The sequence below is a fragment of the Bradysia coprophila genome, assembly GCF_014529535.1.
Source record: "Bradysia coprophila strain Holo2 chromosome X unlocalized genomic scaffold, BU_Bcop_v1 contig_128, whole genome shotgun sequence".
Taxonomy (NCBI): domain Eukaryota; kingdom Metazoa; phylum Arthropoda; class Insecta; order Diptera; family Sciaridae; genus Bradysia; species Bradysia coprophila.
In genome coordinates, this window is record NW_023503295.1 from 4,827,264 (window position 1) to 4,841,543 (window position 14,280).

The following is a 14,280-nucleotide window of genomic DNA, read 5'->3' on the forward strand; positions in this document are numbered from 1 at the left end:
TTTTAACATTTCGTAAAAAGCCTTTCACAAAATGTTAGGAACCGACAACTTTGTGAAGCGGTGAAATCCTGAAGAAGTCGCGTCTACTCATTGTCTCTTCAGGAACTCGCTGCTTCTTCAGAAAGTTGTCGATGTTTAATATCGCCGAATAATCCGGACAATTTCGATGGTTCAATGCAAACTATTGTTAGTTTTTACCGGTTGCTAGAAGTCACAATATAATTGTTAAACGTGCGGATAGTTTTGAAACCCGTATGTAGAAATCGAATGCAGTTTCTCGGTGCACGACGCACATAAAAAGAATTATTTTACGAACTTTGGAGCATTACGAATCGCTACCTCAGGAGAAGTCAGAGGTCGATTTTGGATGTTCTGAATCAAGGTATATTCAGAAAAGTACATGCATAGAATCAGATCCGATGGAAGCGTCTGTTTTTGGAATGTGGTATGTTTTTCAAAAAAAAAACACTCAGTAAGAGAGATTAGGAGAACTTTAGTATTTCATCATCGTAAACATATAGGTTTTGATGACGTTTCCATTTATTTCAATCCAAAAAGAAATACAAATTTCTAGAATCTGCGTACAGTTTGATCAAATCAGTCGAATGAGCCACCAGGAGTTTCTGTGCGCCTATAGTTCAAAGTGAAAAACGTTGGAATATATTCAAGGAAGAAAATACATTTTTAACGTTCGTTAATAGAAATTTCTCTGAGGCAACGATAATTATGAAAATTAATCTGTAAATCATCGATTATTCGGATCTCTAGTGGCAGTTCGAATCAATCGAATTGATCCATTCAAAATCTGAAGTTTTATGTTTGTGTTCAACACATTTATTTAATTGATATCCCTTGCTCAATATATGCATTTAAGCATTAAACATTTAAACTTGGCGCAAAGTAGTCAACTGTCACCTGTCACTTTTACATTGTAATACAGCAATGGAAATTTAAACCATACGTCGCTATGTAAATCAGCAGTAACGTAGCGTCATTTTCATACAATGAAGCGCGTTGAAATGTATTTTTCGGTTCACTTTTTCATCGAATCGTTCATTTAAAATTCAAATTTTAGGCACACTTACAGCGTGAATTTGGCACACGGTGCTAAAACAACGCATTTTTCAACTATGTAAAAAGTGAACTCGCACACGATTTTTTGTTACCATAATTTTGTAGGAGTTATTAAGTCGATGACATGGCTAAAAAGCATTTGCCGCAACAAACTTGCGTGTGTGAGTTCACCTTTTACGTAATTGAAAAGTGAGTTCTTTTGACACCGTGTGCCAGATTCCCCGATAACAAGTAAATCGCTGTCAATCAGTTATGGTCCGATATATCGCACATTTGTCAGGACGCATAACCTGGCCTTAAAAAAAGATGTAATTGGCTAGGCCACACGTCTGAATGACATTACCTCCTCACTACATTTACCTTGCTCTTAACCTGTTCTTTCAGAACCTTGATTTCTAGCACTAAACAGAAACGAAATAGGTTTGTTCCAAGGCCATATGAATTGTCAAATTTCATACACAGAACCATAACCCCAATAATATTTCTGTGTAAATCGCGTAGGCGTCGTTGCTCGATTTGTATGAAATATCAGGTAAGCGACGTTGCTGTGGATGAAATTCAAGGCTGCATACTTTGGGGAGGTCACGCAGACCGCCATTTTATTAGATACGCGGGAACACACCACTTCTGATGACTTTACATATACAAAAAATTCACCACATCATCAAGACAACGAGAATCATCAGAGTAGGTGAATTTTTGTATGAAATCGGCCATTTTATCATCAACTGTGGTGTGTAACCCGCGTATCTGTATCTGCGTGACCTCCCCAAGTATACAGCCTTGGATGAAATTGTCGTTGTTCGGGTTGTCAAAGTTCGTGTTTATATAGGTTTGTTCCAAATAACTGTAAACCCGAACTTTGACAACACGAACGCCGACGATTTCATCCACAGAGATGAACATAACCTCTAAACGTCAACAAATTTCTTTGTAAATTTTTTCGTTACAATTTTCGTCATCCTGAAAGTTGAGGTTAAGTTACCTTCTGTGGATGAAATTTGACATTTCAAAATGACCTTGCAACAAACCTATACGTTTCATTCAAACTAGCTTTACGTTAAAATTTGCGCTACTCGCAAAGATGTCAACACCGACATCTTTAAACATCACAACCGCTGGTCAACACTGACAAAATGTCAATGTGAAAGAATAATGCGAAACACACACGGCACGGCATCCAAAACACATTGTTGATAGTTACCGCTTGTTAAAATTAACAGTTTCATTAAAATGAGTTCAAACACTGATTGGGACGTCGACAATTACAAAACTGACTATGAAAGCGACGAACATTGGGAATTGAGACGATTGTTTATGGAAACACACAAAGACAAATTCGAGGAAGACGAACTAGTTTGTTTGGCACAAGTCTTTACAAATGTTGAATTTATGGGCTGCAAGTATCCCGACAAGACAATGAGAAAGGTCGCGCTTCTGTCCAAAGAGGTTGCTGAAGATTTTCGAAAAAAGCGAGCGACAAAACTGAAACGAACCTTTGTCGGTGCGCAAGATGCTGCCGGCATTAAAGCGAAAGGTAGAAAAAATTGTGAGTGATTTTGTGACAGTCCCCCATTTAATTGGACTATCATTCGAATCGTTTTGCTTTAACAGGAAGACGGACGATCGAGGAGAATAACACGCAGAAATATACAAAACCAATTCAATTCACACCGCAAACACCATCAGCCGATTCGACATCTTCACCGGTAAAGCCAATTTCTATGGAATCCAAACAAGAAAATTTCGTTCCGATTCAGTCAGCTGCGTGTTCATCCACTAATCATCAAAATCAGCCGAAAAAGTCGAAATCGGAAAAGCGGCGTCGAAACGATCAGCTGTCGGGATTTTGCAGAAACTCACTTCGCCCGAACAAATATGGAAATTTCATCATCATGGAAATGGGTGCCGATACAAATGCATTTCAAATATTACAGACCAGTGCCGCCAAGCAGAAAGCACTGATTAATGTCACCTATTCTATGATAGGGAACGAAACGTACGTTCAATATTTGTGTTACACCCTTGTCCCGATGAACAATCGCTTTTGTCCTTTCGCAGAGAGTGTTCCGTTGACGTCAACCACAAGACGGTTGCTAAAGCTATATCAGCGAATAAAAAAGACGCAAGGACACTTGCCAGTGATGCAGCACTCGAGCAACTGCGGAACGAATGTTACACTCTGAAGGTTAGATAAATGCAACAAGATGATGACGAATCAGAAAATGAAAATGTGAAAATCTCATCCAGAAAAAGCCCGAAGTGAAGAGCACCAAAATTGAAACCACAATGGGAAAGTCCGACAACCGAAAAGCCGATTGTTCGACCGCCACATCCGATCAATACACCAGCAATCAACTGAACGAAAACAACAAAGGATTCAAAATGATGAAATTGTTGGGCTGGAGTGGTGGAGCACTGAGTGCCGGTGGTATCGAGACGCCGATCGGGTAAATGAAATAATTTTTTTCGGTCGATCTGTGCTGCATGTTCTCACTAAATTTATGCATAAATTGAGTTCAGCGTTCAGTTGAAAGTGGATCGCTTGGGACTGGGATTGACTAACGATACAAATCACAATCTGAATCGGCGATATTTCTCGGAATATTTGCAAAAGTACAACATGGATGCGGACAACATACATGAATTGATATTTTCGAAAGACTTTACCAAAGAGGAACGGGCTACACTGCACACGTAAGTCACACATAATCATATATGTCACCCAGTTGAGATGAGGAGGTCCTTTTTAATCGCGAAATATTCTGTCTGAAATTAAAGGATAGCAGCAAAGCAAGGACTGAAATCGAACAGCAAAAATACAGCCGACGGCGACCGCTATTTGATAATATCGAAAAAAATTCCATTGGAAATTTTAGCCACTAATGTCTTGAACGGTGGCATTTACACAGAGATGTATGATCTGATTCATCCTACCGATCAGTAGGCAGTAGGGGTGTGTTGAATTCTTATGTAAAATACAATAAAACAAATGTTATTCTCCAGCGATCGAATGAAATGTTTCCTTTTCACTTAACAACAAACGCTCATCCATATCGATCCATCCATCATCCATTAGACGTTTGAGTGGAAAATTCTGCGAAATGTTTTTGCGAATAGGAAAGCGTAACTTAGCCTGTGTTTTTATGATACTCACTTTATGACGATGAACGACGCGGGTAGAATCGATTTGAATGCATTTTCAGAATTCGAGTTGCGCACTTCATTGCTACTGTACAATAAATTGATGGTAGCATTGATGGTTCGTGTGAAAGTCAGCACATTTTAGAAATGGTTGAAATCAATTATTTCACTTACAGTTCACGTCTAATTAATCGATTTTCTATAGCGACACAACGTGACATTTCATTATCAATTAAGAGTGATATCGCCAAAACTTGAACCAATTTTGGTGAAAATGAATACCATGGTTCGGCGATCCGGGCAAGCTATAGCTCGTTTGAATCGTCTTTCAATTCTGAGAAATAGTGATCTTTTACTTTTTCTGTTAGTTTCCCATTTTCGGAGTGAACACGTGAAAGTAATAGCATGTCAATGGGTCGTGAAAACAGTTTTTCGGTGATAGCTCGAGATAGAAATCTTTCTAAAATGTGAAATGTTGTAGGAATATAGGCCTCTAGCAGACCTTCAAAACGAGTATAATCATCGGTAAGGACAGCTACCCGTTCTGGACTTATGACTCAAAATATGGTGAATGTTTGGACAGTGCTGCTGGCTTGCAACAGAACTTTTCCGCGGAACTGACTATAGGGTGTTGCAGCTGGACTTACCCTCTTTCGTTCCTCGTATAATACACCCCAGAAAAATTGTGTTGCAAGCCACAAAGTTAGTCGAAGTAAAATGTCGCTCCAATAGACCCATATTTTTCAGTGTTTTCAACTTGTTTTTGGTGTTCAAACAGGCTGGAGCGATAGGAATGAAATAAACTAAATCAAAATTACATGTTCAGCTCGAAATTGTGCTGAACCGTGCGATCATTGTCCTTGAAAATGTTGCTTTCTTCCTACTTCGTAGTAGGTGGAAAACATCATTTATTTGACTTCATAAAAATATCAGGAACTCAATTGCTTTCACCGAATATGGGCTTATTGTAAAGCAGAGATGCGCATCGTTCATTTGCAGTCAATAAAAAATATTTTTTCTGTGGAGATTTTAACTGCTTTTAGTTAAGGTCTTAAGCTATGTATTCTTAAAACAATTGTTTTTGTGAAAAAAACTGGATTTTTGACACATTTTCTATAGCTGGGAACGGTCGTGACCTCTTGTGAAGTACAAATTAAATCTTGGGTGACCATTTATTGACTGTAAATGAACGATGCGCATCTCTGCTTTACAATAAGCCCATATTCGGTGAAAGCAATTGAGTTCCTGATATTTTTATGAAGTCAAATAAATGATGTTTTCCACCTACTACGAAGTAGGAAGAAAGCAACATTTTCAAGGACAATGATCGCACGGTTCAGCACAATTTCGAGCTGAACATGTAATTTTGATTTAGTTTATTTCATTCCTATCGCTCCAGCCTGTTTGAACACCAAAAACAAGTTGAAAACACTGAAAAATATGGGTCTATTGGAGCGACATTTTACTTCGACTAACTTTGTGGCTTGCAACACAATTTTTCTGGGGTGTATTATACGAGGAACGAAAGAGGGTAAGTCCAGCTACAACACCCTATAGTCAGTTCCGCGGAAAAGTTCTGTTGCAAGCCAGCAGCACTGTCCAAACATTCACCATATTTTGAGTCATAAGTCCAGAACGGGTAGCTGTCCTTACCGATGATTATACTCGTTTTGAAGGTCTGCTAGAGGCCTATATTCCTACAACATTTCACATTTTAGAAAGATTTCTATCTCGAGCTATCACCGAAAAACTGTTTTCACGACCCATTGACATGCTATTACTTTCACGTGTTCACTCCGAAAATGGGAAACTAACAGAAAAAGTAAAAGATCACTATTTCTCAGAATTGAATGACGATTCAAACGAGCTATAGCTTGCACGAATCGCTGAGCCGTTGTTTTGAAATTGGTTCAAGTTTTGGCGATATCACTCTTAATGTATTCCACCTACAACTTTCTGATATTTGATTTCTGTTTCCTCATTGATACTGAACTCCAAGCCGACAAACATACCACTCTAAATCAGCAGCATTTTGAAAAAAAAAAAACAAATTTTTTAAATGGTAGAAACTTGGTTATAACAAAATGGTGTCCAAGAGTAGAGTACTGAAACTGGGAGGGCAGTGTATCAAAAAAAATGGCTCCGTAAAAAAATTGGAAAAAACACATATTTGCTCCTTTAAAACTGAAAAAAATGAAAATTTTATCTCTTTGATTTTCAAACGACGGGTAAGCCGAACGCGCTGCTTCGATTCATAAATAAATGTGAAAGAAACAACACCATCGAAGTCGTAGATTGAGAGATAATGTCAAGGGAAGGTAGCAAATAGAGAACGTTAGCTAAACGGCCGCTAACGCTAATTTCCAACGGTAAATCCCCCGCTAACGCTAAAATCAACGGTAATGCCCAGTCAATAAATGGTATCATTGTGAATGCATACACATGGACGACACAATTTCGGTGTGTCTCGGTGTCGGTGTGTTTCTCGGTGTAACACATATATTGACGAGTTATGATCCACTTCAGGTTATACCAGGGCCTATTTTAAAGAAATTAAATTTCCAAAAATTCTCCAATTTTTCCATCACTTTTCGTCATTTTATCTAAAAACACAACAGATTGCATCGTAAATGTTGTTTTTACTGCCTTCTAAGTTGTTTTTCATGTCTTTAAGCTTAACTGATTACTTTGGAATGACATCTTTCAGAAAACCAAATTTAGAAATTTTAAGAATTTTTGTGAAATTTGTGAAATTTTTGGAAATTAAATTCCTTAAAGTAGGCCCTGGGTTATACTCTTCAATGAGTATATAGAAGAGAAACGGGCAAGACAGGTAACAACCACACCGAGTCGTCCCTGATGAGTTCCCCAATGTGTTTGTCTTCACTTTACATTTCACTGGAATTGTAAAGATGAACTGCGAAGTTTTTGAATTTAGCGGAACAAAACGGTGTTTCTGGGTACTCTGGGGATAAACGAGACTCGGACGACTTTTTGTTTTTGTTTAATTCGCTCTTGCGTTTTTACGCGGATTTGACTGTACTTAGATTTAAAATATGGCCCTTCTGTCGTGGTTTTTATTGTTCTGTTTAGCTCGGTTGAAGTCTTGAATATGGTAAAAACTGACGCTGAGACTGTGAGTGAACGGTGGATCAATGGACGAGATTTCTTTTCTTACACAGATAATCCGTAGACGCTCTAAACCCCTATGCGTCTTTCTTAATACGACAGGTAAAAAATTCCATTCTCATTTCGAGATGTATCAGATCAGAGCATTGTTTTAACTGTATTTCTATATACAGATGTGGTATTGGGTTCAGGAATGAATGTATTAAGAGGTAGAAAAGACGAGAAGAAGACGATTGCTTCATGGATCGGCGAGTTATGGTTCGTTTCAGGTTATACTCTTCAATAAGTATATAGAATAGAAACGGGCAAGACAGGTTTAGTCCCAAACACACCGAGTCCCAAACACAGCTGACATAATTTTGTGATTATTCCTCCCACAATGTGATCGGATTAACATTTTATCAATGGAATAAGTAGATCTGACTTGTAGGAAGCCAGCGGTATTAAGCTGGAAACGTTTTTTATTCTCTTTTTAATGTTCAAATAGTATCCTCCACCCGCCGAACACGCAGTTGGAAAATGTGATTCGTTAAACGTTTTATTGCAATCAAAAGTGAATAAAACTTCTCCAGCTTAATACCGCTGGCTTCCAGATCTACTAATTGCATTGATAAAATGTTGATCCGATCACATTGTGGAAGTAGTAATCACAAAATTAATTTCATGTGTTTCAATTGCAGGTTAACCACGTGTTTGTTGTGTAGTTGAGGATGTTTGTCGTCGAACAGCACATTGTAAAGTTTATAGATTTTTTCCAACACAGTGTCGCTGCCTTCCTGCAAATTAGATCTACGGATTGCAGTAATAAAACATTGATCCGGATGACCTTTTAAAATAAGAAATGAAAATAAATCGAAAATTGCGTCGTCCATGTGTATGCATACACAATGGTGCCATTTATTGACGGGGCATTACCGTTGATTTTAGCGTTAGCGGGGGATTTAGCGTAGGAAACTAGCGTTAGCGGCCGTTTAGCTAACGTTCTCTAATATCCAAAAATAATCGGTATTTTTAACCCGTATTGGTTACTTTAAAACTGAAAAAATTAAAATTTTAGGAAGAGACTTTATATTGTGAAGAGACTATTGGCACGCGGTGCCATTAGCCACAGTACTATAAAGAGACTATTTGCACCCGGAAAAATTAAAATTTGAATAAACGAGCCGTCAGAACAGTCGGAGCGTTTGCTGCGACTGAGCCCCGTACGAACCCGTACATCTATTGCGCACGTGACCCTAGTGCGTCTGTCACCCTAGTTGAAGTCAAATTATTATGAAATGTGTACATCTTACAAATTGCGCATAGCGCAATTACGAAGCCCCGTACGACGTTCCTTTCAAATGTAACACAAATTTCAAGTTGACCTAAAATTTTAATTTATTGAGAGGCCTAAGGCCTAGTTACGGCCTTAGTCCAACGACCCAAATTTAATTTTTTTTCAACATCATTATATTCGGCCTTCGATTACCTTCCAAATGAAACAAAAATTAGGAAAATCGGACGAAATTTACTCGAGATATATGCAAAATACACTTAGGGCCGTGTAGCGGGCTTAGTCCAAGGACTCAAATTTATTTTTTTTCCAACAACATTCTATTTGGTGTTCGATTACCTTTCAAATGAAACAAAATTTAGGAAAATCGGATCAAATTTACTCGAGTTATATGCAAAACACACTTAGGGCCGTGGAGAGGCCTTAGTCCAAGGACCCAATTTTTTTTTTTTTCAACAACATTCTATTCCTCGTTCGATTACTTTTCAAATGAAACAAAAATTAGGAAAATCGGATCACATTTACTCGAGTTATATGCAAAATACACTTAGGGCCGAGGAGCGGCCTCAGTCCAAGGACCTAATTTTCAAACATTTTTCTCACCACATTCTATTCGGTATTCAATTACCTTTCATATAAGACAAATTAGCAAAATTGGATGAGATTTACTCGATTTATATGCAAAATACACTTAGGGCCGAGGAGCGGCCTCAGTCCAAGGACCTAATTTTCAAACATTTTTCTCACCACATTCTATTCGGTATTCAATTACCTTTCATATTAGACAAAAAATAGCAAAATTGGATGAGATTTACTCGATTTATATGCAAAATACACTTAGGGCCGAGGAGCGGCCTCAGTCCAAAGACCCAAATTTAAAACGTTCTTCGCCACATTATATTCGGGCTTCGATTACCTTTCAAATGAAACAAAAATTACGAAAAAAGGATGAAATTTACTCGAGTTATATGCAAAATACACTTAGGGCCGAGTAGCCTTTCACTTCTAGGGCCCTAACTCACGGGCCAATCACCCGATTTTAATAAACTTTTTTTTCCTGGATCGGTATCAACATTACCTATCTTTTGCCGTTTCATTTACATTTCCAACGGTTTTTTTTGCTGTAAATATCCCCAAAAGACCTTAAAGCACTTAGGCGGCCCTAACTCGCGAAGGGCCGACCTAAATATGCCCATCTTCGAACTTAGCCTCACTATTTTGACTATCTTTCAGGAAAAAATTTTTTGAAATCGGATTTGATTTACTCAAGATATCGACGTGACGGACAGACGGACAGACGGACAGACGGACAGACGGACAGAAGGACAGACGGACATACGGACAGACAAAATTTTTATTGCGGATTCGTCATCTATGAACATAGGCAAACACTTTGCCCTTACCGTCTGCTTCGAATTCCATCAATTACACACGGCATCGTAATCCTATAAGCCCCTTTGTACTTCGTACGGGGCTAAAAATCTGGATATTTTGAAAATTAAACTTGTTTTGTACACAATCCTAGGGAATCCATCTTATTCGTCCCTTTACGAAATTTAACGTAAAGACGGATTGTTCGATACCTTTTCGTTAAATTTCGTAAAAGGACGAATTCCCTATGATCCAGCAAAACGGCTTAACGTTTCATTTCGTAGAAGGATGAATTCCCTCGTATTCTACAAAACGCATTTACATTATATTTCGCAAAAGTATTAATCCACTAGTATCGAACAACCCGTCTTTGCGTTGTATTTTGTAAAATGACGAACTCACTAAGATCGAACAAACTACCGCCTTTACGTTACATTTCGTAAAAAAATGAATTCCCTAGGATTGTGTTCAAAACAAGTTAAATTTTCAAAATATCCGGATTCTTTGTTCAAATTTTAATTTTTCTGGATGCCAATAGTCTCATTATTATGCTAATGATAATGGCACCCGGTGCCATTAGCCACAGTATTATAAAGAGACTATTGGCATCCTGAAAAATTAAAATTTGAACAAAGAATCCGGATATTTTGAAAATTTAACTTGTTTTGAACACAATCCTAGGGAATTCATTTTTTTACGAAATTTAACAAAAAGTCGGATTGTTCGATCCTGAGGAATTCATTTTTTTACGAAATGTAACGTAAAGGTATCGAACAATCCGCCTTTAACAAACTAATTTTTCCGGGTGCCAATAGTCTCTTTATAATACTGTGGCTAATGGCACAATATAAAGAGACTATTGGCACCCGGTGCCAATAGCATATTCGAAAATTTTATCTCTTTGATTTTCAAACGGCTGGTAAGACACGCTGCTTCGATTCACAAATAAATGTTAAAGAAATATTACGATCGAGTTCATAGATTGGGAGATAATGTCACCGGAAGGTAGCAAATATCCAAAAATAATCGGTATTTTTAACACGTAGTGGTTCCTCTAAAACTGAAAAAATTAAAAAAATTTCTCTTTGATTTTCAAACGATAGGTAAGCCCGAACTCCATACTGCTAAGAAATGTCGGGATTTGCTCTTCCAGATTCAATTTAAAGAAATTTATTTTTCTCATTTTGTCGCATACAGTCAAAGGCAGTCAATTTTCAGCATAAATTTGCTTCAGCTGTTTTTCAGCTGATCCACACATACAATCAAAACTGGTTTTCCTTGTTCATACGGTTGAAGCTGCTACACGCACGCGCATGATAGTGGTCAAACCGTATAAAGACGTATAAACGGTTGTGATTGTTTGTATGGATCAGCTGAAAAACAGCTGAAGCGAATTTATGCTGAAAATTGACTGCCTTTGACTGTAGAATATCAATGTTTATAAGTCTTATTCGGTATTTAAACTAAACTTTATCTATGTAACTCTTACACTTCCGGCTAAATAGTTTTATTGCGAAACAAGTCCATCAGCAAAGGCGGACAGCGTTCCCTATCTTTTATTTAAAATGGTAAATTTTGCTTTTAGAAATAGTTCACATTTGATCTTGGAATTGTTCGTTCTATCTATCTGGCGAAGACACCTTACGACGGTTCCAAAAAACGACTCGTTTTCTAATAATCGTTTAATCTATCTTGTTTTTACTGAGACATATATATCAGGGACGGTTTTCACTAGTTCAGACTGCGTCTATATGATGCATTGTAGAATACTAGTCTACCCTAATCGATCAATGAAAAAGAAAAGAGGCATGGTTACAAATTCATTTATATTTTTAGCCCCGTACGAAGTACTGGGGGCTTATAAGATTAATATGCCGTTTGTAACACGTCGAATTGGAAGCAGACAGTAAGGGCAAAGCATTTGGTTATGTTCATAGATGACGAATCCGCAATAAAACAAGGCATCAGAACAGTCGGAGCGTTTACTGCGACTTAGCCCCGTACGACCCGTAATCCTATTTCGTCCGTAACCATAATACGTCCGTACCCGTAATACGCCCGGAACCCTAATACGTCTACAACCCTCTAATGCGTCTGTTACCAAAAAGCAAGTCAAGTTGGGCATGGTCAAATTTACTGAAAGTGTTCATTTTTAAAATTGCGCATAGCGCAATTACGAAAGCCCGTACGAAGTACCTCTCAAATAAAACCAACAATTTACGACATTATTTTAGAAACCCAAAATTTTTTGCCAACTTTCCATTGGGTATTCAATTACCTCTCAAATAAAACAAAAAATTAGCAAAATCGGTTGAGATTTACTCGATTTATGTGCAAAAAACACTTAGGGCCGAGTAGCGGCCTCAGTCCAAGGGCCCAAATTTAAAACTTTTTTTGTCACCATTCTATTCGGCATTCAATTATCTCTCAAATGAAACAAAAACTAGCAAAATCGGATGAGATTTGCTCGATTTATGTGCAAAAAACACTTAGGGCCGAGTAGCAGCCTTAGTTCAAGGGACCAAATTTGAAACTTTTTTTGTCACCATTCTATTCGGCATTCAATTATCTCTCAAATGAAACAAAAACTAGCAAAATCGGATGAGATTTACTCGATTTATGTGCAAAAAACACTTAGGGCCGAGTAGCGGCCTTAGTCCAAGGGCCCAAATTTGAAACATTTCCGTCCGTCCGTCTGTGACCCCTCTAGCTTGAGTAAATCACAACCTTTTTTCAAAATTCTTTTTTTCCCCGATTGGTATCGACATAAGTAAGGTCAAGTTCGAAAATGGGCATGGTAGGGTCGGCCCTTCCAGAGCTAGGGCCCTATAGGTGTTTTTCAGTCTTTCGACGATATCTACCGAAATACGCACACAATAGCTGTTCGTGATATATCAAATGAAAGGTATTGACGAGTAGAACAAAGTTGCTGAACATTGTTTTTGGGTAAGATGCAACGTGGGCTTGTTGGGAGGGCTCAAAGGTCGTTACTCGGCCCTAAGTGTTTTTTGCACATAAATCGAGTAAATCTCATCCGATTTTGCCAGATTTAGTTTTTTATGGAAGGTAATTGAATACTGAAAAGAACGTGGCGAAAAAAGTTTCAAATTGGACTAAGGCCGCTACTCGGCCCTAAGTGTTTTTTGCACATAAATCGAGTAAATCTCATCCGAATTTGCTAGTTTTTGTTTCATTTGAGAGATAATTGAATGCCGAATAGAATGATGGCAAAAAAAGGTTTCAAATTTGGGCCCTTGGACTAAGGCCGCTACTCGGCCCTAAGTGTTTTTGCACATAAATCGAGTAAATCTCATCCGATTTTGCTAGATTTAGTTTTTTATGGAGGGTAATTGAATACCGAAAAGAACGTGACGAAAAAAGTTTCAAATTGGACTAAGGCCGCTACTCGGCCCTAAGTGTTTTTTGCACATAAATCGAGTAAATCTCATCCGATTTTGCTAGATTTTGTTTCATTTAAGAGATAATTGAATGCCGAATAGAATGATGGCAAAAAAAAGTTTCAAATTTGGGCCCTTGGACTAAGGCCGCTACTCGGCCCTAAGTACTTTTTGCACATAAATCGAATAAATCTCAACCGATTTTGCTAGTTTTTGCTTTATTTGAGAGGTAATTGAATACCCAATGGAAAGTTGGCAAAAAATTTTGGGTTTCTAAAATAATGTCGTAAATTGTTGGTTTTATTTGAGAGGTACTTCATACGGGCTTTCGTAATTGCGCTATGCGCAATTTAAAAAATGAACACTTTCAGTAAATTTGACCATGCCCAACTTGACTTGCATTTTGGTAACAGACGCATTAGAGGGTTGTAGACGTATTAGGGTTCCGGGCTTATTAGGGCTACGGACGTATTATGGTTACGGACGAAATAGGATTACGGGTCGTACGGGGCTAAGTCGCAGCAAACGCTCCGAATGTTCTGATGCCTTGTTTTTATACAAAAGCTCGCTAACTCACTAAGAATTACTTTCAGTTTTATATATCGCATCATAATTTCAAAAATGACTCATTTCTATTTGAATATAACCCATTACGGAGTTGTGTGTGTTCGTTGTTGGTGGATATATAACAAACTAATGAAGAGACGAAAAAAAAGCGAATACAAAAACGAATAGTTTGTGTTGTGTCACACACTCAGCCAGTTTCGCAAAGATATACCTAATGTTTGGGTTTTTTTCTCGTATATATTTATTGTCGTTATTAAACTTCGACGCTAAAATGAGAGTAAAAATTTATCCACGCTCAATATAAATTATGTAATTTCAGATAAG

The 14,280-nt window shown here is 37.8% G+C and overlaps 1 protein-coding gene across 1 annotated transcript; it reads left to right on the plus strand.

Moving 5' to 3' along the window:
- The first annotated feature begins 2,238 nt into the window (after positions 1 to 2,238).
- LOC119067828 lies at positions 2,239 to 4,088 on the plus strand. The gene is made up of 6 exons (XM_037171000.1): positions 2,239 to 2,611; positions 2,689 to 3,073; positions 3,136 to 3,262; positions 3,325 to 3,524; positions 3,598 to 3,771; positions 3,856 to 4,088. The coding sequence occupies exons 1-6, from the start codon at positions 2,308 to 2,310 to the stop codon at positions 4,019 to 4,021; spliced, it is 1,356 nt and encodes a 451-aa protein (XP_037026895.1). The 5' UTR covers positions 2,239 to 2,307; the 3' UTR covers positions 4,022 to 4,088.
- Positions 4,089 to 14,280: the final 10,192 nt, after the last annotated feature.